At 40.0% G+C, this 22,666-nt stretch overlaps 1 protein-coding gene across 2 annotated transcripts in view; it reads right to left on the bottom strand.

Annotated features, from left to right (window-relative positions):
• Positions 1 to 16,193: 16,193 nt before the first annotated feature.
• GPAM (glycerol-3-phosphate acyltransferase, mitochondrial) overlaps positions 16,194 to 22,666 on the bottom strand; it is a 32,646-nt gene continuing 26,173 nt past the window's right edge. Inside the window, exons 18-21 of one of the 2 annotated variants that reach the window (XM_018069310.2) lie at positions 21,865 to 22,002; positions 20,855 to 21,044; positions 20,687 to 20,745; positions 16,194 to 19,538 (exon numbers count right to left, since the gene is read on the bottom strand). In XM_018069310.2, the coding sequence (XP_017924799.1) occupies positions 19,422 to 19,538; positions 20,687 to 20,745; positions 20,855 to 21,044; positions 21,865 to 22,002 (504 nt within the window). In that variant the 3' untranslated portion in view covers positions 16,194 to 19,421. Of the gene's footprint in view, positions 19,539 to 20,686; positions 20,746 to 20,854; positions 21,045 to 21,864; positions 22,006 to 22,666 lie in introns of both variants that reach the window. The other variant, XM_018069309.2, reaches the window with a different exon arrangement.

Here is a 22,666-nt window from a genome sequence, read left to right on the forward strand (position 1 = left end):
CATAGTTGGGAGAAATTCCCTTTGACTTGTGTAAGATGATATATGCTTGAATTAACATGCCAGTGATTGAATTTGCATTTTCCATATGTCAGCTTTGTGAACAGGGTAATATACTCTATGGTTTCTGGCCAGAATCAGGAATATGCAAATATTTCCTGAGAGCTGGCAGGCCTGTGTGAGTCAGGGGTTAGAATCGATAGTAGCTGATTTCCATTCTTTGCCTCTGACTTTCCAGGTATCCTCAGGCCTCCTACATGTCTCTAAATTCACTGACTTCATTTACTGTTGCCCATCCCATAGGAAAAAAGTACTTAGTAAAATTTTGCAAGGACATGAAAATCTTATTGATTCTTTTTCAAACCTAATATGAAACTTAAAAAAGAAAGAGAAAGTATTATTATTCAATTTTAATTCTCATATTTCTCTGTAGAACACAAAGTTGTCAGCTATTGGGATGGTTTTGTACAGTACATCACTGTGTGTTTGTTTCTTTCAAATTGTTCATCAGTGTTTTGATGGAGAAAAATCATATCTAGCATTGTGGGATGAATATTGTAATATTTCCTAAAAGAGAGCTGCACCAAAGAATATTCTCTGTAGTGACACGCTTGCATGCATCAAACAATGTACTATTTAAAAAGTAATATTTAGAGTCTGCCATTGGTGTCATGACCCATCCTGAGGTTGTTACATTTTTCTTCTGTTGTATTTTCTAGAAGTAGCAAAAAAACCCAACTCTATTTTTAAAGCCTAAAATGACAGAAGATCAATAAGAAATCTTCAGGAATACAATATTTCACAGTTGTAATACAAGCCTTTTTCAAGAATGAGTTCAAAGTGCATCTCTCAGACTAGCTATTAAAACAAACACATTTCAGCTTGGAGACGAAAGTCCATGATTTTAGCCAAGTTTTCCCAGGATTTATGCTGCAGTTTCCATTGTGCTACAATGAGTGATTCTGAACATCACATTTCTCATTGCAGCAGCCTCCAGTGGTGGGAATCAGACAAAATACAATCTGTTCAGTCACATCTTTCAAGCAAACATCACAACAAGCATGCAATATTGCCACTGTACTTGGAACAATGTATTTAATATTTAATATTAACCATTAATTAGTATTTAATATTAATCATTATTGTGAGTGTTTCAGTAGATTTCACAAAAGCTACAAGAAAATTTCCAATTGGTAACCAAATATCCCCAATCTAAGTTCTATTCTAAAGTTTACATGAAATGTGGCCCTAACAATTGTTCCACTGGTTGTTATGGTAGTAATTCCCACGAATTTCCCCAGCTGGTCATCTGCAGATCACAGTTACTACCATGAACACTACTTTTTGCTCTGTGTAGACATTGTCATCAGTGCAGACAAGGTGGTCTTGGGATGAAGAAAGTCTCTGAGCGCTGCTAAAGTTAAAAATAGAATATTTGGTCCTCAAACAAAGTCACATAGCAGACAACCAAAGGGACATGTGTAGCCCAGAGCAGCAGAAAAGCGCTATTGAAAGATAATTGCCTAATTAATTAATCGAAGACTTCTGGAACACATGAAGACATGAAATTGAAGACTTGAAAATGTCGTTGAAGATTTGTAATCGTTGTGGCTTTGCAGCTATGAAAGTGAAACATTTCATATCCATATGAAGGAGCACATCTTCTTCCTTCTTTCTGACTGCTCGTATTCTCAGCTCCCAGGAGGTCCTGCCAATGCTCATTCCCAGGGGTTTGCAATGAGCTTCAGCATTTTAAGTATTAGTCAAGCAGAATGTTCAAAGCCACGTAAGGGATTAACAGGCCCAAATTCCATTAACTGTAGAAAGAACTGAATGCTCCAAAACCTTAGGGACCATCAAGTGTTTTACCCTCGTTTTCATGTCTAAGATTTCCTTTCAAGGAAGGCTTTTGGTAAGACATACCATGGGGGAAAGTACTGATTTGCAGCTATTGCTGGAGAGAGCTGATTGCTACAAGCAATGAGTACATGAATTTTCTTTGTGATTTCTTGTTAGTACTGTATCCTGTTTGTAGAGCTGATTTTTATATCACTTCTAAGCTCTCTGTGGCAGGTGACAGCTGCAAGGTGGGGTGAAGAAAGACAGTCTCTGCAAAATGTGCTGGCAGAAGCTAAGGCACAAAAGTTTTAAATCACTTGCCTATGACAAGCAGAAGGACTCTCTGGCTAAGGTTTACTGACTCTCTGACACAGCAGTTTATCACTTTTGGCCATTCTCTGTCTCACTGCTTGCTTCTACCAGGTGAAGTGCTACTAGAAGTGAAACAAATGACAACACAATCTCACGCATTAATTTTATTACTGGTGGTCCCAAGGCGCTACCATAACCTTCGGATGTTTATCCTGGTGATTCAAGGAGCACATGCATTCAAGCCTCAGATTTCATTTCTGCTTGTTCTAAAGATGGAGATCAGCCAGGTCAGCATCATTTTCCATTGAGTTACCAGGCCAGTCATAAGAGATTTTACAGAAAATTACTCAGACAGTGGTACTTTTGTCAGTCCCATTGCAAAAGTAGAGAGATTACTTTTACATAACTTAGGTCTTTCTGAACTGCTGTCAAGTCTGGCACGCTACAGAGGCTCACTGGAGAGCTCCTGTATTACAGCTCTGCACAAGTAAGTCTGAAGTACCAGGCTCTGCTCAACAGTGCTGTGCCTTCCCTCCAATCCTGTGGTCCCTCTCCAGGTAATCTTCCCTCTGCATGCAGGGACAGAGCATGTTATTGGTGCAAGCAATCACAGAAGCCTCACTAGAGGACACAGCTTTCACGGGATTCAGTTAGGTTGTTTTTAATACTCTAGAGAAGAGCGAACTTGGGATGTGTTTGAAGCATTTGTTAACCTTAGCAAAGTGGTATTGTAAAGTCCCAGTGACAGTAAGCTCACCTCCTGTCCTCTTCCTTGTCCAGATGACAAGAAATCTTTCCTCTCAGGGTCATTTCCCTTAGTGCTTTCAGACAGTTCCATACATGAGCAACATTGAAAGAAGAAAAAAACAAAACTCCTTTCTTTACAGAAGGTCTAAACAGGGATTTATTTCAGAACAAAGTAACAAGAAAACTCCATCTTTCTGTCACGCAAATTCTTTCTCAGGAAAAAGGGTTCCAGGTGGTTTTCAGAGTTCTCTGCATGGACAATTACAGTCATTGAACATGTCAGTTTAGTGGCCAAATCAGGAAAGTAACCCAAGTGCTTAATTTCTGAATGAGTAGGGAGAAAAAACCCTTTCAGGCATTTAGGACTATTAAGGTGAGCAGAAGAGATGTACTCACAGTGCTCTGGCCTGGCACCAGGCAGAGATTGGACCCTGCAACCCACACTCACAGTCTGCTCTTGGGAAGGAGTATAGACCCTTCTGCATCCTATTAGACATATGACACACTCTTCACGTGTTTCTGAGGGGAGGACAGAGGGAAATAAAAGGATGAACAACAGGTTTCTGAATTCAAACTCTGAATTTTGAAAGAAAAGTCCTAATTTTTAAAGTCCTAATTCCTTCCCAAATCTGGAAGCAGGTAATAACACCGCTTTATGGAAGCAAAAGTGTAACATTGCCCGGGTTTAAGGGGTCACAGTACAACCTGCCAAAGGAGGAGGGACTCTGTTCCTGCATTGCAAGCTGGTTGGAGGAAACAGATATCATTTTGCATGAGCAATTCATGCAAACACTAATAAGCCTTTGAAACTCTTTGATGCCACGGCACTGAGGGATACAAGAGATCACACAACAAAAGCTATCCTGCATTTCAGCCTTTGTTCTCAGCCATGAACTTGGAGATCTGGGAATAAAATTAATTTTTAAGGTGAGCTATTTAGCTGTGGGGGTTTTTTGACTTGTGTCTTAGCACATGCCCCTGGCTGCTGTCAGGGGTGACACAGACCCGGTTTTCTTCCAGCAGGACAAATCCTGCATTTTGATACTTCACAGAAACCAAAGAGTCATGTTAAGAGTTGTGTTTATTAACTCCACAATATCACAGATAATTTGCTTTGTTTCAGCTCTGCTGAGCAAATGCAAATCCTGGGTTCTTGCCCTTCTGGAAACATAATTCCCTCAATGACTTTGGAAAAGAACTCTGCAGAATTAAAATCCTCCCCAGGGAGATTTTGTAGGTACAGTAACACACTTTCAAGATCCTTTCCAGTTATCTCATGCCATTCAAAATCCTTCCAGAACTATTTAAAACAAGCAGACTGGAGAGGTTGGAGTAAGGGAAATGTGAGAATTGTGCAAGTGTGCAAGTGTGTTGATTACCTGAGTCAAGAATCAATTTCTGAAGCAGCAGAAACAGCAAGCTTCCTTTTTAATTTGTGATAAGCAGAAACAAAGCTATAAAGAAACTCTATAACAATTCTATAATAGCTTCTATAAGAAATTCATTAATAAAAGTGTATTAAAACATATTTAGTAAAGTTTTGTGGTAGAGATTCAACAGACTGAATCCAAGAGCTGGAGCAGAGTCTAACAGTTTCATGAATTCATAAAATAGTTTACTGGATCTCATGAGCAAGACCCTGGAAACCAAATTTGAAGCCTGAAGCAAATTTTTTACAGTTCATATATAACAACAGAACCAGAGGTTTTTAATGACAGTGTTGACACATTGTTAACTATAAGTGAAGCTGAAAATGCTAAAAACAAAGAGAGTAAAAAATTGAAAGAATTTCCTGAGTGTTGTGAGTACTTATATGTTTTCTGTTTTTTACCTGGAAGCAAAACCATTAATTGAAACAAAGACAAACAGTAAATCACTGCTGAAATCCTCCTTCATGTCACTGGAAATTAATAGCGCTCTTTAAAAATCCCTTTGGATGAGAACAAGGTTATAACCTGCCTTAGCCACTTCCAGCATTCTCTTTTTACCATTTGTTTCTTTGTAATGTACTGATGTATTCCTTTTTTTTTCCTGACTGGAAAGACAAGAGATAGGTGCATTTGATGCTAATTATGTAGTACCGCTATAAAAAATAAAAATAAAAAAAAAACCCAAACAACAAAAAATCTTTCCAAGGCATACAGATCATACAAAGGAGGAAGACAGAGAAATATGTTTAATAATTAACTTAATTTTCACTTATATAGTCAAGTATTATTAGGGTTTTTTAAAAAATATTATGTGTAGGAAAGCAAATGCTGTAAAATTACATTAAAGTAGTGTCAGTCCTCTTGTTTCACATAGACAATCATGATTGGGTTATCATACTAAGAACACAGAGAATACACTGAAATGGGACCATTTAAATAAAAAAGAATTCGTTTTCACCTGCTTCATCAGTCTTCTTGTAGTGTGTTTTGCATGAGCTAATAAATGATTCATTGCAGCCGTGCTGCAACTGATTGCTGTAACTTCGCATATTTTACTGATGTATATGAACAAGCAGCTCTGAGACTCTCAGGATTAAGAGATCTATGCTTTGAATTACTTCTCATTTCCATTCAAAGTCCATGCAATTCTTTACAAGGGCTCTTCAAAAGAAGTTCTGCAAAAAAAAGCCAGAACATTCACAGTAAATTAAAACTCAGCAGGGGTGAATTCATATGTGGTGAAGAAAGGAATTAAAAAAAGAAAACTGGTTCCACTTTTACATTATTTAAAAAAGCAGAACAATTCTGACCCTACAATGATGATAATTCTCATAGCAACTCAAAGTTAAGTGTCTCAAAGGCTGTCTGTGTCTGTTAATTTGTCTAAGTATGGCCTGGAGAAGCAAAAATAATAGATATTCCACAGGTCTACTCTGGTTCCCAACAGGAGCAAAGAAATTGAATAATTTAGGCTGGGAGGGACCTCTGGAAGTCAGGTGGTCAAACACCACTCACTCTGCCTTGACACAGGGCCAGCTTAGGACAGGCTGCTCAGGTCCTTCTCCAATCTGGTGTTGACACTTCTACAGAGAAAGATTCATCAGCCTCACCATGTCCTTGCTGTAGGATTTTGCTGCCCTCACTGTGGATTTTTTCCCTGATATCTGATAGGAATTTCCCTTGTTGCGGCTTGTGTCTGTTACTTCTTGAGAGCAGGGTAGAGCAAGCCTTTACTTTGGAGATTGAGGAGAGAATATTTGGTACATTATTCAAGTGTTCAGTCAAGGTGAAGAAGCACCTCAGCTCCAGCTAATGCAGCTCTGGGGGCAGTTTGCCTTCATGGCCTGTGCAAGCATTGCTGGTGCATGAGCAGCTTGATGCCCACCAGGCTGTGCAGGTCCTTTTCGATCTCTAATTTCTATACAAAGCTCAGTTAGTGGCACTGAGAAATAACTAACATCTCTACGTGTCTTCTGTACTCCCTGAAATCTTAAATCATTCCAAGATTTCCTTGGTGTGTCCAGTGTACTAGAAAAAAAATAAAATTCCCTGAATTTTCCAAAGCAATTTTTTACTCTGTCCTTTACTTTTATCCTGGTCTGTTGTCATCTTCTTAGAAACCATTGATCCAGAGTGGCTTTAGAAGACATATTTGGAGAAGTCCACCTGGAGAAACAATTAATCCACTGTCTTTCTCAGAATAATTGCAGTAGGAGATGAAAAATTTGAGTAAATACCTGATGCCTCTCTGAATTCATTAAGCGTCAGTCCCTACTATGAGTTAAGCTTTTAAATTACCTGGAGTAGAAACCCAAATTCTTCAGCCAGTGTGGTAAGTAATTTATCTAACACTTGGTATGTAATTGGCCTGCAGCTTGTTCTTAGCTCATCTCTTTGGGTGATGACTGGGAATAATCTTGAAATTCCTTCCCAAACAAGTAACATCCCCTGTGGACTGACACTACAGTCCTTTAATTCACTCTTTTCTGCTGTCTAAGGCTGTTTACACATCATGCCTGGCTTCACCATCCTGCTCCCAGCTCCACACTGCTGCACGGAGTTCCCTTAGCTCCTGCACTACTCCTGATCTCCATCCTTCTGGATTATTCCTCTCTTCCAGCAGTTCAGCATTTATCAGCCATCAATAATGTCCTGGGCGTGGGAGGTGGAATGAGGATTTTATAAGCATTTTCCCTTTGGGTTGCTTCCTTTCTGAAATCCTAATCTTAGATTGTTTACCCAGGGAGACAAAGTTTTCCCACAAAACAAATGGAGAGACAGAAGAAGAGAAGATGAGAAAGAGAGGCCTTCATATGCCCCTTCATGGTCCAACATTACTCGTTTGCAAGGGTGGAAAGATATAGTTCAGTTGTTTAATTTTTTCTCCTGCCCAGAAGTTTCAAGTGGGTGTACGTTCATATTCACTAAGCTGGTGTCATTTAATGCTGTCTCAAATTGTTAAGCAGTTTCTGAATCCTCTCTGCTGATGGATGAGGCAATTCTGTCTTTACGTAATTCAGAAGAGCCACATGAGACTTAGTTAATATTTATAAAGCATTCAGGATGCTAAGTTGAAAAGGGTGATGATACAAAAGCTCTATAAAAACACTCACAATTTTTCAAATTCTCTGATGTCGCAGGTCAAATTAGACTCATTTTCCCCCTTCATTTTCCACCAGCAATTGTGTCCCCTATGGGCTGTGTGGAAACAGTCAATACTCAGAAGCCAGTAACACAGGGAATTTAAAAAGAGAGAATAACCTATTTATACTTGGAAAGGATGACAGCCCATGAACAGCAAAACCAATGAAATGTTATTTCCTATGAATCTCTGTGTCCTCTCTCCTCTAACAACCACCTCATCATACATCTTCCTACAGCCCTTACATCTCCCATGGGCACAAGGCAGTAACAAGCAGTAGTTGGTCCAAAACCACCGAAGGGCTGATCAGCTGCTGCGTGCAGTTCAACCACCCAACTGCTGCATCTTGGAAAAGTGATGGAGTTGAACTGCGTGGTGATGATATGATACTTGTTAGAACATCTGCAATTACTCTGGCTTGTGCAAGTTGGTTAAAATTGTCTGGAAAAGGAGACAGGCATCCCAGCTGTCTGAAGAACCTCATTTCTTAAAATTGCCAAGCACAGCCGCAAGCAGATCAGACCGGACTGAGGCTCTTGAGGCCTCTTGATGATATCCAGCTTCTACCTATGCCTCACTTGCAAACAGCTCCTGGTGCCAGCAAAGAAACAAAACACTGTTTAACTGAGGCTGGAGTAGAGAAGAAACAGTCCCACCCTCCTGCAGGGCAGTACCAAAGAGATGCAATGGGGATCACAGTGACAACAGCAAAGGCACCGGACTGGAAGGGATGTGTTACAGCTGGCAAACATAATCACCAGTTGGAGAAACATCATAACCCATAGGGAAACATACATGTTTATTTTTCAGGTTGCATCTACCACGCAGAGGAAAATTATAGAGAAATAGAGTGTTTGTCTGTGTTTGTATCTCCACTCAGCCATGGCCAAAAAGGGAAATCATCAAGCACAGAGATTTGTCTAATGTGGAATGATTGGATGGCATATGGCCTAATTCAGTGAGTAACCTGAGGCAGTCTGCCCCCACAGCAGCCCAGCAGTGCAGTGCTGACATCCTTCAGCTCCACAGGCTCCCTGGGGCTTCCCAGATGCAGCCTCTCCTCCCCAGTAGCCACCTCCTGTTGCTTGATCCAAGTGCGGCTCCCAATCCTCATGGGGGGCTGAGGGGTGGCATGCAGCTGTTTCTAAGACAGAAAAGTGTAAGTTGTTTCATTTCTTAGCATGCAATGCCCACAGCTCCTTCCTGTAGACATTCAAAATGATCATGTCCCTGCTCTGTATCATGTCAAGGGATCACTGGGACCAAGCTCCTGAACAACAGCACCTTGGCACCACACCCTGATTGATGCGGTGGCATCCATGGGACCATGTTGCCTTCACTTTCCTCCCCTGGTGCCAGCTCCAGCATAGTTTTGGTCCAGAACTGGTCTCTGGATTATTTCAGCACTGGGGCCTGTCAGAGATATCTCCACTGTTTTGTTCTTCTGAGTTTGTTTTCACACATATCAAGTCCAAAGTCTTGTCCTCTTCTGTGTGCTTCCTGAGGACACCCTTTTTCTGCTGTGCCTACAAAAGCAGAGTGTCCATCAGCTAAGACCCCTGCCTACCTCACCACCAGTATCACCCTGCTGTTGGTAACTGGTCTCACCAGCCATCCCTCTCTGCTGCTGGTGGCTCTGCCACTGTTCAGCATCGCTTGCCATGCTGCAAAGTGCCACAGCCAATCTTCACCACAGCATGTGAAATGTTTGTGTCCCTCTTCTCACTGTTGGGACACATTCATACACACACACACCAGAAGAAATTTTGTCACTGTAATAGACTTTTCATCCTCAATATCCAAATGCCCGTTGTGCTCAACGTCCTGTTGGGTTATAGAGCAAGTGCCTCTGGCAGGAGCAGCAGGGAGACCTGGTGCACAGACCAAGCAGGCAGATGCTTGGAGACAAAAGATGAACAGTCGTTTTTCCAGGCTGGAGTTACCAGTAGCATCAGCTGCACTGCTGCTGGCTGGGAGGTGAGCAGAGGGAGCTATAATTTTGGATGCTCAAAAAGCTGCTGGATCCACAAATAATGGAGAGGAAAAGAAATGCAGGAAAGCAAAATGAAAATGTGTGCTGCAACAAGACAGGCCTGAAGTGAATAATCTGGGGACAGATTAGCTGTAAAACTCACAGCTGCCCTCCAGCGGCTGCATTAGATCCCTAAATCTCCCCCATGCTGGATTAGCTAACATTTCAGCTGTGGAAGAAATCCTTTTAGAGTTTGACTTGTGTCAGAGTGACCACTTCTGTCACAAGCAGGTTAAGACAGAGGAATTGATTCTTTGCCATTTTTTATTAAAGGAACCAAATTCTGGTCCCAAAGTTTAGTGGCAGGATAATAACAGTAGTATTGCTACTAAAACTGCCAGCAGCCCAGGCTACAGAGGACAGGCTCAGGGAGTTAAACACAGACCCTTCTAGCTCAGAGCACACCTTTGGATTTATGATTTCTGGGTTGGCAGCCAGAATCATGCTCCTTCTCACTTTTAAACCATCTCTATGGCAATTGCTCTTTCCTCAGATCCAGGCTCAAGTGTGAGCTCTGCCCTGCACAGCATCTGGAAGGAACAAAGGAACTGAAGGACCTTGTCATTGCTGCTTTATTCCCCACACCTTGCTTTTTGGGCTATCTGGAAATTCCTTGAATTGCCACAGAAACCTAAAGTCTTAAGGTAAGAGGCCTTAAAAATGCTGGTGCAAGGTATTTTTGCACTCCTTTCAACCTCTCTGCATCAGTTGTTCCTGTATCCAACTTGGCTCCCCACGCTGTTCTGACAGTGGCCAGTGGCAGGGAGCTGGGCTGGGACTTCATTGTGCCTGAAAAATAATTCATAAGAAAAGGGGATGGAGGGAGGGAAGGTGCAGAATTTCATTCAGCTGTGCTCCCAGCAAAGCCTCAAACCAGCTGCCTAGGAACAGGGAATATGGGCACTGGGAGGAACTGAGCAGGGAGATAGAACGGGAAAGAACAGGATTTGTCAAAGGTCAATACCATTGTCAAGAAATGCACATGAACAACAATTCCTGGGCTCCACAAAGCCATCTGGGCACTGGGACAGAGATGTCCAGCAGGGCCCTGGCCATCTCCCTGTTCAGCCCCACACCAATGAGCTGTGTGTTGATGAATTAGGATGTCCACTGGTGTTTTAATAACTCTTCTTTCTGGGATGTTTGAGATTGAGAAAGTTATCTTCACAAGGAAAAGCCTGCAGAATATTTTAAAATTAAATTAATGCCTGTAATGCTTTGCAGAATATTTAGGAGATGTAGTGATACTGTGAGAACACCTTGTATCCACATTCAGCTAAAGCCTTGGAGTTGCCCTGCAGCACCAGAGGAAGGTTTACAACTAAAGGGGGATAAGTTGAGTTGGCAGCCCTGCCAACCCCTCTCCTTTCCATCTACCTTGAAGAAGATCCAGTTCTCTGTCTCCTACAGCTGTAGAGGGGCACTGGTTTGCATGGAGCATGTATATGACACGGGTCTTCAACCCAGAACTCTAATCTTGCATCTGGGACACAGGTCTGGACTTGGAATGGTGGCTGTGTTTCTTTAAAATGCCTGTCTGGACCAGAGAGTGCAGGAGGAAGAGTAAAGCTTCTAAAATGCTAAATGCTTCTCTCCTAATGCATATTTTCTCTTGAAGCCAGGTAAACACCACACAATGACCACAGGCATTAAAAGTGGTCTTCTAAGGTGGTGGTGTTTGTGTCAGGTGCCAAACATAGCCTGACTCCTGCAACTATAAAAATCAATCACAGCAACAGATAAAATCAACTCCAAATGAAGTGCTTTCCATCTGGCTACCAAGGAAATGATTGTTTGTTTCTAAGGGACAGTCAGGGGGCTGAGGTTTGGGAATGGTGCTGTTCAGGCCGTCACCAGAATTTGCAGCTGTAGATGAAACTCCACCACCATCTGCTGGACACACTGGAGATGGGCTCGTCTGTGTTTGGCTATGAGCAAAATGACAAAACCCCTCTAAAGAAAAAAGTTTAAAATGCTGGGACCAAAGTCCTTAGTCCCGTTTTCCAGCCATTGGGAATTTTTTTCTACCCATGGACATAAGTGGCAACTACACATCTCCTTTGGAAAGTCTGATTTTATTTCATTTTATTGTAGATAGATCTGAGAGGCAATTCTTACAGTCTGAATGCAAAAGCAGGCAAACAGCGGGGGAAGAGTGTTTCTTTAGGCAATTTAAACAAAAACTCTTATGTTGTTTATACAGTAGTGAGCAGTCAGACTCAAGGTTAACCTATTGTATGAGAACGAGTTGGGAGAAAGAAATCACTGTACCAGAGCAGATAGAGGACATTGCAGTAGTCACACAGCACTAACAGGGAGAACTGAATGTTTTGTATCAAAGAGAATCACCCTGAGCTACTTGGATCAGGAGTCTCCCTGTGTCTCCCCTCCCTTCATTTATTCCTACCTGCTGTGATGATGTTGGACAGCCAGGACCTGCCCAGGCTGTAGCCTTCAGTGCTTGCCACATGCTCCATCCCTGCTGTGCCATGGCTGAGCAGGTGCTGCTTGTCCCATTCCAGGGGCAGGAATGGGGCAGAGGCGTCCAGCACAGGATGCACCTCGGGATTGCCAGCACAGCAGGGCACAGCTCTGTGCACATTCATACCAATGCAACCACAGAGGCACTGGCCCATCCTCCATCCCTGCCCTGAGGGCCTGGGAGCACCTCCTGGGCACCAAAGGGCTTTCTAATAAACAGAGAGCATTAAGTGGTCTTCCCAGAAACACATTTGGAGAATATTTAAGAGCCGTGGGCTGAGTTCCATATCTCCATGTATCAGACCAACATCCCTCCAATCCTCCAATGCACAGTCCTCCCAACACTCCCTGCCCTCTCAGCTCCTCACCTCTTCTCATGATTTACAACAGCCTGGTCACTTCCCTGGGGTTTACCTCCAGGAGGTCCTGCATATCCAAAATTTCCTGCACCAAACCAACCTTCCAGCTTATGCCGAGTCTGCAGCAGGGCACGACACACCAGGCTATTGCACCAGCAATGTCTCAGGCCTGCTGCATCATTTAGATCTGATTCTTTAATAAATGAGGAAGTGAGGTTTTAATAAAAGATAAGGGAGCCTTGGACTGCCTCGCTCAGACTAATCCTTTAATGGTTGAAAATGATAGACAAGCTGCTCCAATTTCTTATCTAGCATTTTGCTTTGAATTATTAATAACCAATTTGTACTTAATTTACTTAGTTCAGAAAATCAACTACATGTGTCACTGATTCCAACATTTTTCATTTTTATTGCCTTCTGCATTGACAAAGGGATAACTTCACATAAACCAACTGAAAAACACACACACACAACCTCCTGCCCTGGTTTGCTCTCCCAACTCTCTGGAGTATATCCAGAAATACCAGCTTCTAATATTTCTATGCTTCTTGGCTTCAGACTTCCTTAAACTACAACTGGGGTTAATGAATACAGCTGGTAAATGGATAGAATCCCCCTAATATTTAAACCAGTTTTCCTGGACTCTTGGACAAAAAGAAACATTTTGGGGTAAAAGGGACAGAATCTGAAGTTTTGAGGGGAAAAATGGAGGAGTTTTAAAACTAAGCACCAGAATTAAATCACACTATAATTAAGTATTACAAAAACGTAAACACATGTCTGAACTTCCTCATCTCATCATCTTTCTCATTTCCTAGAGAATTCATTTTATTACATGTAATGATAAATTTTGGGGGAGGTTAAAAAATATTTTTCAAAGACAGTGCCCTGTGGTAGGGCTTCATCAAAACGTAATTTCTTCTCATATAACATATAATTCCACAGCATAAAAGTTCATCTCATTAAGTCAAGTTGATTATTTTCAAAAATAACAAATAACACTTATTCAGGAAAACAAATATTACTGGACTAATCAAACTGGTCTCCAAAAGGAAGAGAAGGTTAATTACAATGACAGGAGAATGAAATGTCACAAACATTTCAAATCCAAATTTTTTTTGAAAGATTTTATAGAAAACTTTTGATAAAAAGTTTGTTTTACAGTTTCAGCCCCAAAACTAAACAAAGCCACTACTTCAATGCAAAGTTTTTCTTCCAATTTCTTTCCCAAACACCTTGCCAAAATAAGAAAGCACAGGAAGAAACATACCTGCTTTTTAACACATCGATTTTTAAGGATTTTCTGATAGGAAAAAAAAAAGGATAAAAAATACTCATTAATTTTAATTAACATGTCTGGATTTTCAAGTACCTTATTTTTATATTCTGGGGGCTCTGTTTGAATGAGAAAGCTGAGTCACCCAAGAAATAATTGCTGTTAAGAAAGATAATGATAAGGACCTGGGAACAGGAACAATCACCGGGATGATGAGTACCTGAACTTGTAGCACACTGGAAGAAGAAACTGGGGAAACTGGAAGCTATAAATGGTCAGCCAGACAGTGAGACAAAGGGAGCAAATTGTAGTCAAAGGTGCTGAATTATGGTAATTAAGTTTAATGAAGGAGAAAAATCAACACAGAAAAAGGCTTTTACAGCTTTCCGACAGGTACTAGTTTAATTGGTTCTCTCCATTCTGCAGAAAAAAGAGGATGTCTGATTCAAAAAGAGTTGAGCACTGTGGCCAAAATTAGGCTTCAGCTACATTTAAAAAAAACGTACATTAACATGGCCATAAGGTGAGCCTGTGAAACTTTTCACAGATACACAACACACTTAACTGGGAAACAACCAATCCATCACCTCTTCCTTAGCCTCACCTGAAGAAGGACAACAAATCAAAGGTGTGACATTGGTTTCATAGAGATGCTCCAGCTAACAGTTAACAAGCCATTTTAGGTACCAATTACATAGCAACCAGTACACACACAGCACAGAGCTCTCTAAAAGAAGCTGCTTAAGCATTTTTGGGGAGGATCGTGAAAAGTCTTCCAAAGAAAATCCATTATGCTAAAATAGTGGCCTGTCAATTCTGTGGCATTTATAAATGTTGTTTTCTTTGGGTAGATACAATCACTGGAGCCAGAACTCCAGAGATAACACAACAGTCAAGGCACTAGTAAACCCAAAACTCATGGAAAGCCAAGTGGTATTTCCTATTTCCAAAGCAGTGCCAGAGTTAAACTGTAAACTGTTAACAGATTACAGGGTTAATTTCTACTTTATTATTGCAATCTGGAGCAGTCTGGAAGGTGAAATGCCAGGGACAGGATTCCTCACTCCTTTTCCAGTCACCAGGCATTTTACTGCTGGCAGAGGTAGGAGGCACCAACAAATCTCTCCGTGAAAATGCTCACACAACACTCAAGACAGAGCAGAGCCAGAGTGATGTGATCTGGTTTCTTCCCTAGTCCCTTCCTGCTCCCTGCTGGCACTCCATCTGCTTTTTGCCCAGCAGAGATACTAAGCAAACATTTTTACAAAACAACCTTAGTAAGTAATAGTTATACAATAATTAACTAAATAGCCTTTGTTTCATTAACTGTCAATGCTTTGTGACAGATGAAATCTGAAAGTCTCTCCGGAATTTATGGTCTCTCAGGTCTGAACTCTGGCGCAACACACAGCAGTGAACATTTCACACATATTTCTTCAGAAAGAGATAGGAAGCCTCTTATTCTAAGGACAGCATCAACTATGAAACTTTTTGAACAATTACATTAAGAGGTTGACCAACTCAAAGAATAATAAATAAGGACAACAACTCTTGCACAGCAATTGCAAAGCGCTAAGAACATCTATAAATGAAGACTGAAAAGAAAATGTTTCAAGCAGCAATTCAAATCAATGTGGATCTTACCTTGAAAATACAGGGCTACTGAAAACATGGTGTACCATAAGAGAACAAAGCAGAGAGCTCAAAGCAATGATCCTTCTAAGTAAGCCTGACAAGCTTTTATTATAGAAAAACTGAATTAAGCAAAAACTAGAGATAAGTGCTTTATCTGACATTTGGGATTTCAAAAGACTGAGAAATAGGAAGACATTTACAGAAAGAATAAAACGTAAGGTCATCACCAACAAGAATTGGGTTTTATTCAAGCTATTGGCAATAATTGAATTTTAAGTTTCCTGCTTCAGCCTAGAGTTGTCAATTAGGCAAGCCTTGCTTGCATGTGAACATTGCTAGAGGCCTCTTAAAGAATCAGCTGATTATAACTTTTTTTTTCCTGAAGAGTGAAGCAGCATCCCTCCTTCTCAATTTAGGTAATGATCATCTATGCAGGTTTTATTATATTAAAGCCCCACTCCAATTAATTCACATTTCCAGATGCTGTCACAATTGCTGACAGGTGCTTATTGAACTCCAGGTCAGCTTGAAATCACCACAAGAAGGCACAGTCTGCAGCATCAGAGCCATCCCAGGCTCCTGCATGACACAGACACTCCCCCAGGAGGCGAGAGGAACTCCAGAAGAACTCCATGTACAAGAGCCTTGCAGGGATGGGGAAACAGAGAAACAAAATGGCACTTCCATTTCACAACAAAAGAGACAGTGGCTCAGGAGTCAAGATGTCACCTCAATCTGCTCTTTAAATGGCTCTGCTCCAGCACATACACTGTTAAGAGATACATCTGCAATGAAAGCTTTTCATGATTTAATTTCAGAAACTCCCTGCAGTGGGACAAAGTTAGTGAATGAATTATCTCAGCAAGTTATTTAAAAAAAACTCAATTAAACAGACAGAAAAGAAAAAACAAACCAAAAAACAAAAGAATACTACAAGAGCTTGTCAAATGTCATATTACCAAACAGTTTAATTTATTAAAATGACTCCAGTACACCTCTGTGCTTCTAAAACAGACACAGCATTACACATAACAGGTAAAACGTGGTAACATTCTCAAGTCAGCAGTTCCTGGCTCAGTGGCACAGAAACACAAAAGCAACAGTATCTTATATCACCTCCCAGCTCAACCTTCTTCTACATTGGTGACTGGGATGCTTCTCTGTGGAGCAGGCAGTTGAATGCAAGTGTGTGCATATGCTTCCTAATCAGAGATGGGTGAGTAAAGCCCTATGCTGTCAACGGGAAGGCAGCTGTGCCTCTGACCTCAGTGTCAGTAGAAAGTAAATACACAACCAAGACTATGATCAGTGGGGCCCTGGATTGCTGTGGCGGCACAGCAAGTGGAATTCTACATTTCCATCACTCTAAAAACGTAAGATCTACAGGATATGTATGGAAAGATTAATTTTCTCATATCATGAAAGATCCTGGCCCAAAAAGACTTGCACACCTGAGTATTATGCTCATATGAATGACGAGATTCGTGTAAGTCTTTGTAAGAGTCTTAAAATACATTTGTGGTAATTCAGGGCCAGTCCTTTCTTCTTTACTGGTTAACTTACTGAAATCAAGCAAAGGAAACATGAGAAGTTAATAAAATCATAAGACACTGAAGGTGTAAATACAGTGCAAGTGTTGGGTTTAGTTTTTGACTGTTACAGCCTTATAATTTTATATTCTGTGCTTTAATTTGAGGGAAAAGCATAGATGTTGTGTGTCATAACATACACACTTGCATATATACATGTATACATACACATTTGCAGCAGAATGCAAAGGCTTCCAGTGGCATATGATTCGTAGTACCCATCTCTCACATGCAGGTTTTCTTCATATAAAATAACCCAATTTTAGAGGTGCCCCCTCCCTCTGCATATATAAGCATTCATTATTGCGTATTCACATGCATTATTGCCCTACCCACTCACTGATTTATATTAACCAGATTTATTTTTTTATTTTTTTTTTAATATAAGCCATAAAGTATCTTAGTTGCAACACCTAGCCAGAACACTCCAGTGACCACAGTACTCCTGGGTTTTATGGTAACTAATACCTCCATTGGCAAAACATATTAATAAAATGCCCCAAGTTTTGTTTGCTTCATATTGCTTCATTTTTAAAAAACTTTTATGTACAATCTTCGCTGTTAGTACACTCCAGATTTACTGAAATGCAGTAAACTATGAGAGCTTGTTATTCAGAAGCACCTAGTCTTTTTCTGACATGAAATAGAAGCCATCAGCAACAAACGTTGTATGGAGAATTCATCAGGTGAAGGAACGGTGTACATCAGTAAATATGAGATGAAACTGCTTCCTAAACAGTTAGTAGACTTCACAAAAACTATGTGTGATGTAGTCACTGTCCTGCTGAGACAGCAGAAGGACATAAGAACACAAGCGACTCCAGGGTCAGTGTTTATCCATATTAATGTAGCTTTGGTTCAGAAATTCTTTAAGTGTTGTAGAGTACCTGGTTTAGTGACAAAACATGTGCGTCTCACAGTGCTAACAGTATAATGCTAACAAACTATAAACTGCAGGTTTCAAGTATTAATAGCATTTAATAAAAAAATTTACAGAAATATTCTTGTTGACAAATGTGCAGTACAAATGCAAGGTCCTCGGCCACAAAGTCTAATTTCTGTGCATCAGTTCTGTGCTGGCATAACAGTGCAAGTGCTGGGATTCAAGTATGCTTTTCCATATTTATGTTAAGCAACAGAGATTACATGATGAAGTTTGGGGGATTTTCTGCTCATAAGGCCAGGACATGAGAATCAAGCAAAGCAATGCAGCAACTGAAATGTTTGATTTCCCTCGTCTGGAAGTACCACCTCATCAAGAAGGCAATCTAAAGGAGGGAAAACACATTTCACAAGCAAACCAGCTTCACATACCACCAAGGTACTGCTTCAGCTGGATCAGTTGTACTAAAATACAGGACTACAAGTTGCAATCTAATCTCCACTCACATGAAGAGAAGATGAAATCTACAGTGCAAGTCCTCCATGCAATAGGATCAAATTGCAAGACTAGAGTCCTGTCTCATAGGACAGAATTTATTCATCATTCAGTTTTGTTTATGAATGATATTTTTTTTGTCAGTTAGATCACAGTCAAAAGTACATTGTTTATATTTCTGGGTTTCTAGAGGTACTACTTCATGCCAATTTAGATCTGTTCAGCAACAGAATACAATATGAACATTTGTTTCCAAAGAACTGCAGAAGTTATTGCTGAAATTTTCAGAGCCAAAGTTAAAAACTATTTCACCAAATCAAATCTTTACTCCACTTAAAAAAAAAATCTGACATCCTATTAATTAAAAAAACCAACCAAACAAAAAACTCCCCAAACTTAAAAGTTATTTTCAATTAAATAATAATCTAAGATATTCACATTCAGGCAACTGTCTCCTGACTTTCATCTGGCTGAGTGACAGATGCCACAAAAAAAACAAGAACACTACTCTCACATTCTTCCTGACAGCAGTGATTAGTGCAATTTACCACTGCACTACACAGCTCTAACAGTGCAAGGTGTGCCTGCTGACGTTTCTCACAATCTTCTGCTACATGATTGTTATTCTCAGATGTCTGTAACTGTAATTCTCATTAGAATTTTGGCATTTATGTTAACATTTATGAAAAACAATGGCTTTATCCACAAAATATGTAGCCTGCCTAAGCAAAAATTTTAAACCATTTATTTAAAACAATAAAACGGAATTGGAATGAAAGTTACTTGTTTATGCCATAAGCTGTGTTGCCACTAAACTCAAGATCTCAGGGCTAGCTACAGACCACTAAGGTGTGTACTTGTGCATCTGTTACAGTCTTTAAAAGTATATTTAAAATGTAACACTGATAAAACTTCACTCTTCATTTTACATCTAATTCTAATAATTTATCTTATTTTTTGCAATTTGTTTAATTACTTGTATCCAAAGTGTCATCTGAGTATCGCTGTATTACAACAGGACTGGGACTGTAAGAAACCCATAAATGCATATGTAAGAAGGCACTTGTCTTCCAGTAGTTCAAGTCAGAGAAGGCCTTACCCGGACAGTGGCACCTTACACTTTGAAGAATTAGCAAATGTCCCCAGGCTTTGCCACAGTCTCAAAACCTGTCTTCGTGTCCCTGGACAAGGTGCTGTATGTGGTCTATAATACCATGAAGCTCATGACGAATTCCAGTAGTTTTTGCCTGTTGCGCTGAGGTAGGAATGTCGTGCTTAGTTCCAAAATGGTGTCTTTGCTTTGCTTCGTCTGTTTGAAAACCTAAAGCACAGCATGAACATATGTGAGTATCACCACGTTAAAGGAATCTCCTTCCTTTTGTGATTAAAATTTTACAGCCTATACTAAGTTTTGCCTCATCTACAAGACTTTTTTTTTTTCCTCCCTTGAAGGCTTAGGTGGCAATGCCTTTAGGTGTTCAAGTGGTATGGAAGAAGAGAAACTCAGAAATAAGTACATTGTATGATAAACAGCCAACTCTTAACAGCGAGAGGTAAACCACCCAATTAAAAGACACCTGAATTGAAAGTGTGAGCACTTTGAAAACAAGAATTCAGATGCTATGCTCTACGTGGATGCTCAGCAGATGCTACCTAGTTTCACTTCTTTTAGTTTATCTTGCTGCTGGAAAATGATGGATTTGATACACGCTTTCTTCACAGCTCTTACATTTATAGGAAGATACCTTTACTATAGGCCACCTATTTCTAGATTATTTAACACATCAGAACTTAAACACAGAGGTTTGAAATCCCATATCTAGCAAAATTTTGCCTAAATGATACTTTCAAAATTATAATGCTAAATCACATTCGGAATTCAGGAAGCCATGTCATTCTGATGAAGGAAGAATGCTTCACTTACAAAATCCAGAGAGGTGATTTAAAATTCAAAATGCTACTGGTAATGTGCAAAATTTCATGTTTATTTTAAAGAACGCCTGTATCATCGTGGTGGACACTGGAGGTCTACAAGGATGGTTCTGCTGTAGATCAATCACTGTTAAGCCAAAATTCAGTAACTAATGCTTTTTTTAAGATTTAAGTAGTCTTCAAAATTAAATTTAGATGTTACTAAGCACAGAACATGCTCTCAGCCTTTCAATATTGTTCAATAGGGACATGGAGTAGAGCAGAGGGACTTCATTTTCTGTGAATAAAAATGTCTGGTCACCCAGCCATCAAGACAGGTCTTCCCAGGGGCAAGGAATGCTCTGTTCTGCAACTTGTGCTCTTTCTTTTACAGCCCTGAGCCCGAAGTAACCAAAATGCTCAAAACCCACAATACATTTCCACACATACATTCACAAACTTTAAACTGCCACTGAAGAGATGTCTTTAAATGTCAAAATTGTGCTCATTATTAAAATGAAACTTAATAGTCACCAGATTTGAGCACCAAACACTTACCCCAATGTCCTTGAACACTTTCACTGCATTTTTCACATGACTGTAGGTAGCACTCTCAGCTGCAAGAAAGAAAACCAAGAGATAAACAAACTGCAATTTCATTTGGGCTACCTTGTAGTAGGAAGAATAGAATGACTCAATTCCAGTTCCAAACCCAGTTTAACATACCATACACAGCAACATTCCTCTCCGTCCTGCTTATTAAGTGCTTGTGTAGCTTTTGAATATATTCAGATTCTAAAACAGGACCACTAAAATTGTGCACAAAGATGACAGCAGAGCTATATGCCTCCAGTAAAGGTCCCAGTAACCTCTGCAGGAAAGTGATGTACTGCTGGTGCTCTTGAGACTGGCTCACCTAAGAAAAGGCAACAAAAGGTTCAGTGACAGAGACCAGCAGAAACAACATATAATCTCCAAGACAGAACATGGCAAAATGGCAGCCAAAATAATTCTTTGTACAAAAAGGAGTATGGGGGCACAGAACATTATGGAAGCATAGCAAAAAGGCAATTTACCATGAGGCACAAAACAGGCAATGCACATCACAGATCGATGATGTTTTTTCTCCTCTGAGGTATAACTATTTTTCTAAGTTAAAATTAAAGACATCATACTGTTCTACAGCCAACAGAAGGGTTGCCATGCAATCACAGATATGGACAGATGTTTTCAATTGTTAACAAGATATCCTAAAGAGTGTTTGTCAGCTCTGTGAGAAAACTGGTAACATACCTAAATTCAACATGAGCAATCTATGAAGAGAAATATAGGCTGAATATAAATACCAGCTCAATCTGCCCCTTTTAGAGTGCATGTAGTCAGTAAAGACTAAAACTAAGATTCTTGAGTATTTATCAGTTTTCATGACTCTAATAATTGCTACTTCATGACTCTAATAATTGCATCTCCCTAAAAGATTATTTGATGTTTCTTCAGCTGTTTTCTTCATGTAAAGGACAGAAAGGTATTTTGCTGACTGTACAAAAATACTACAGGCTAACACTGCAAACCAACAACAAAATAATAATAATAAAAACAAACAAACAAAACAAACAAAAAACCCAAAACCAACCAACAAAAAAAAAAAAAAATTATAATTACCAATCCTAAATGAGCACAGTAGTTTGTATCTCTCACAACAGAGTTCAATATTATTAGCCTTATAGAAATAATACCTTCAGGTAGCAATCTCTCTGCTCTTCTCCAAAATCACTGTCTTCATCTTCCTCATCACTTCTCCAAGATAATGGCTCAGGGAGTTTTTTATTCCATTGATGTTCTGTAAGACTGGGGCTAACATCCTCCTGATCATCCTGCTTAAATTTGAAAGACAAGGTGGTAAATAGGTAAAAAGTCCAAATCCAAGCAAGCAATAGGGTTTTTTTATAACCTCATCTGACTAAACCAGTCTGTTTATTAACTAATATTTAATGGAAGCAGGTGAGACTCAATTATAGACAGCATTGAGAAGGGAGAAGAGACATTCGGTGAAAAAAAGGTTTTTCTTTAGTTTCCCTGTCACTTTAAAGTTAAAATCTTTGCAAGTGTTGCTGAATCTTCCTACCAGAGGCCATGCAGTAGCAGCTGCCAAGCAAGTGTTTTCAGCTGTGTTAGGACAGACAGTTGAGAAGCTCTCTGGTTGTGGTGTTGCTAACCTCTGTACTACAGTTGCCTCAGAGTAGTAAACTCTGTGTTATTGTATTACAATAGCTAAAAACTCAATGCAGAATGCTACAAGTTGCTGTTTGAAAGTAGTAACTTATTGCCTCTAATGATGATGCTCTTGCATTTGTCCCCAAGTGAGATATGGGCTGGAACAGAATGAGTCAGTTTAAATCAAGAAGGCCACAAATTATTTAAACCTTGATTATGTTGAGGCAAGTGCGTCAGAAGTTCAGGTCTACAATAAATGAGGTTCCACAGAAATACTCCACCTGACCAATGAATGTTTGATGCAACATTCAATTTTAACAATGC

This window comes from Manacus vitellinus, unplaced genomic scaffold, assembly GCF_001715985.3.
Source record: "Manacus vitellinus isolate BGI_N305 unplaced genomic scaffold, ASM171598v3 scaffold_15_pilon, whole genome shotgun sequence".
Classification (NCBI taxonomy): Eukaryota; Metazoa; Chordata; class Aves; order Passeriformes; family Pipridae; genus Manacus; species Manacus vitellinus.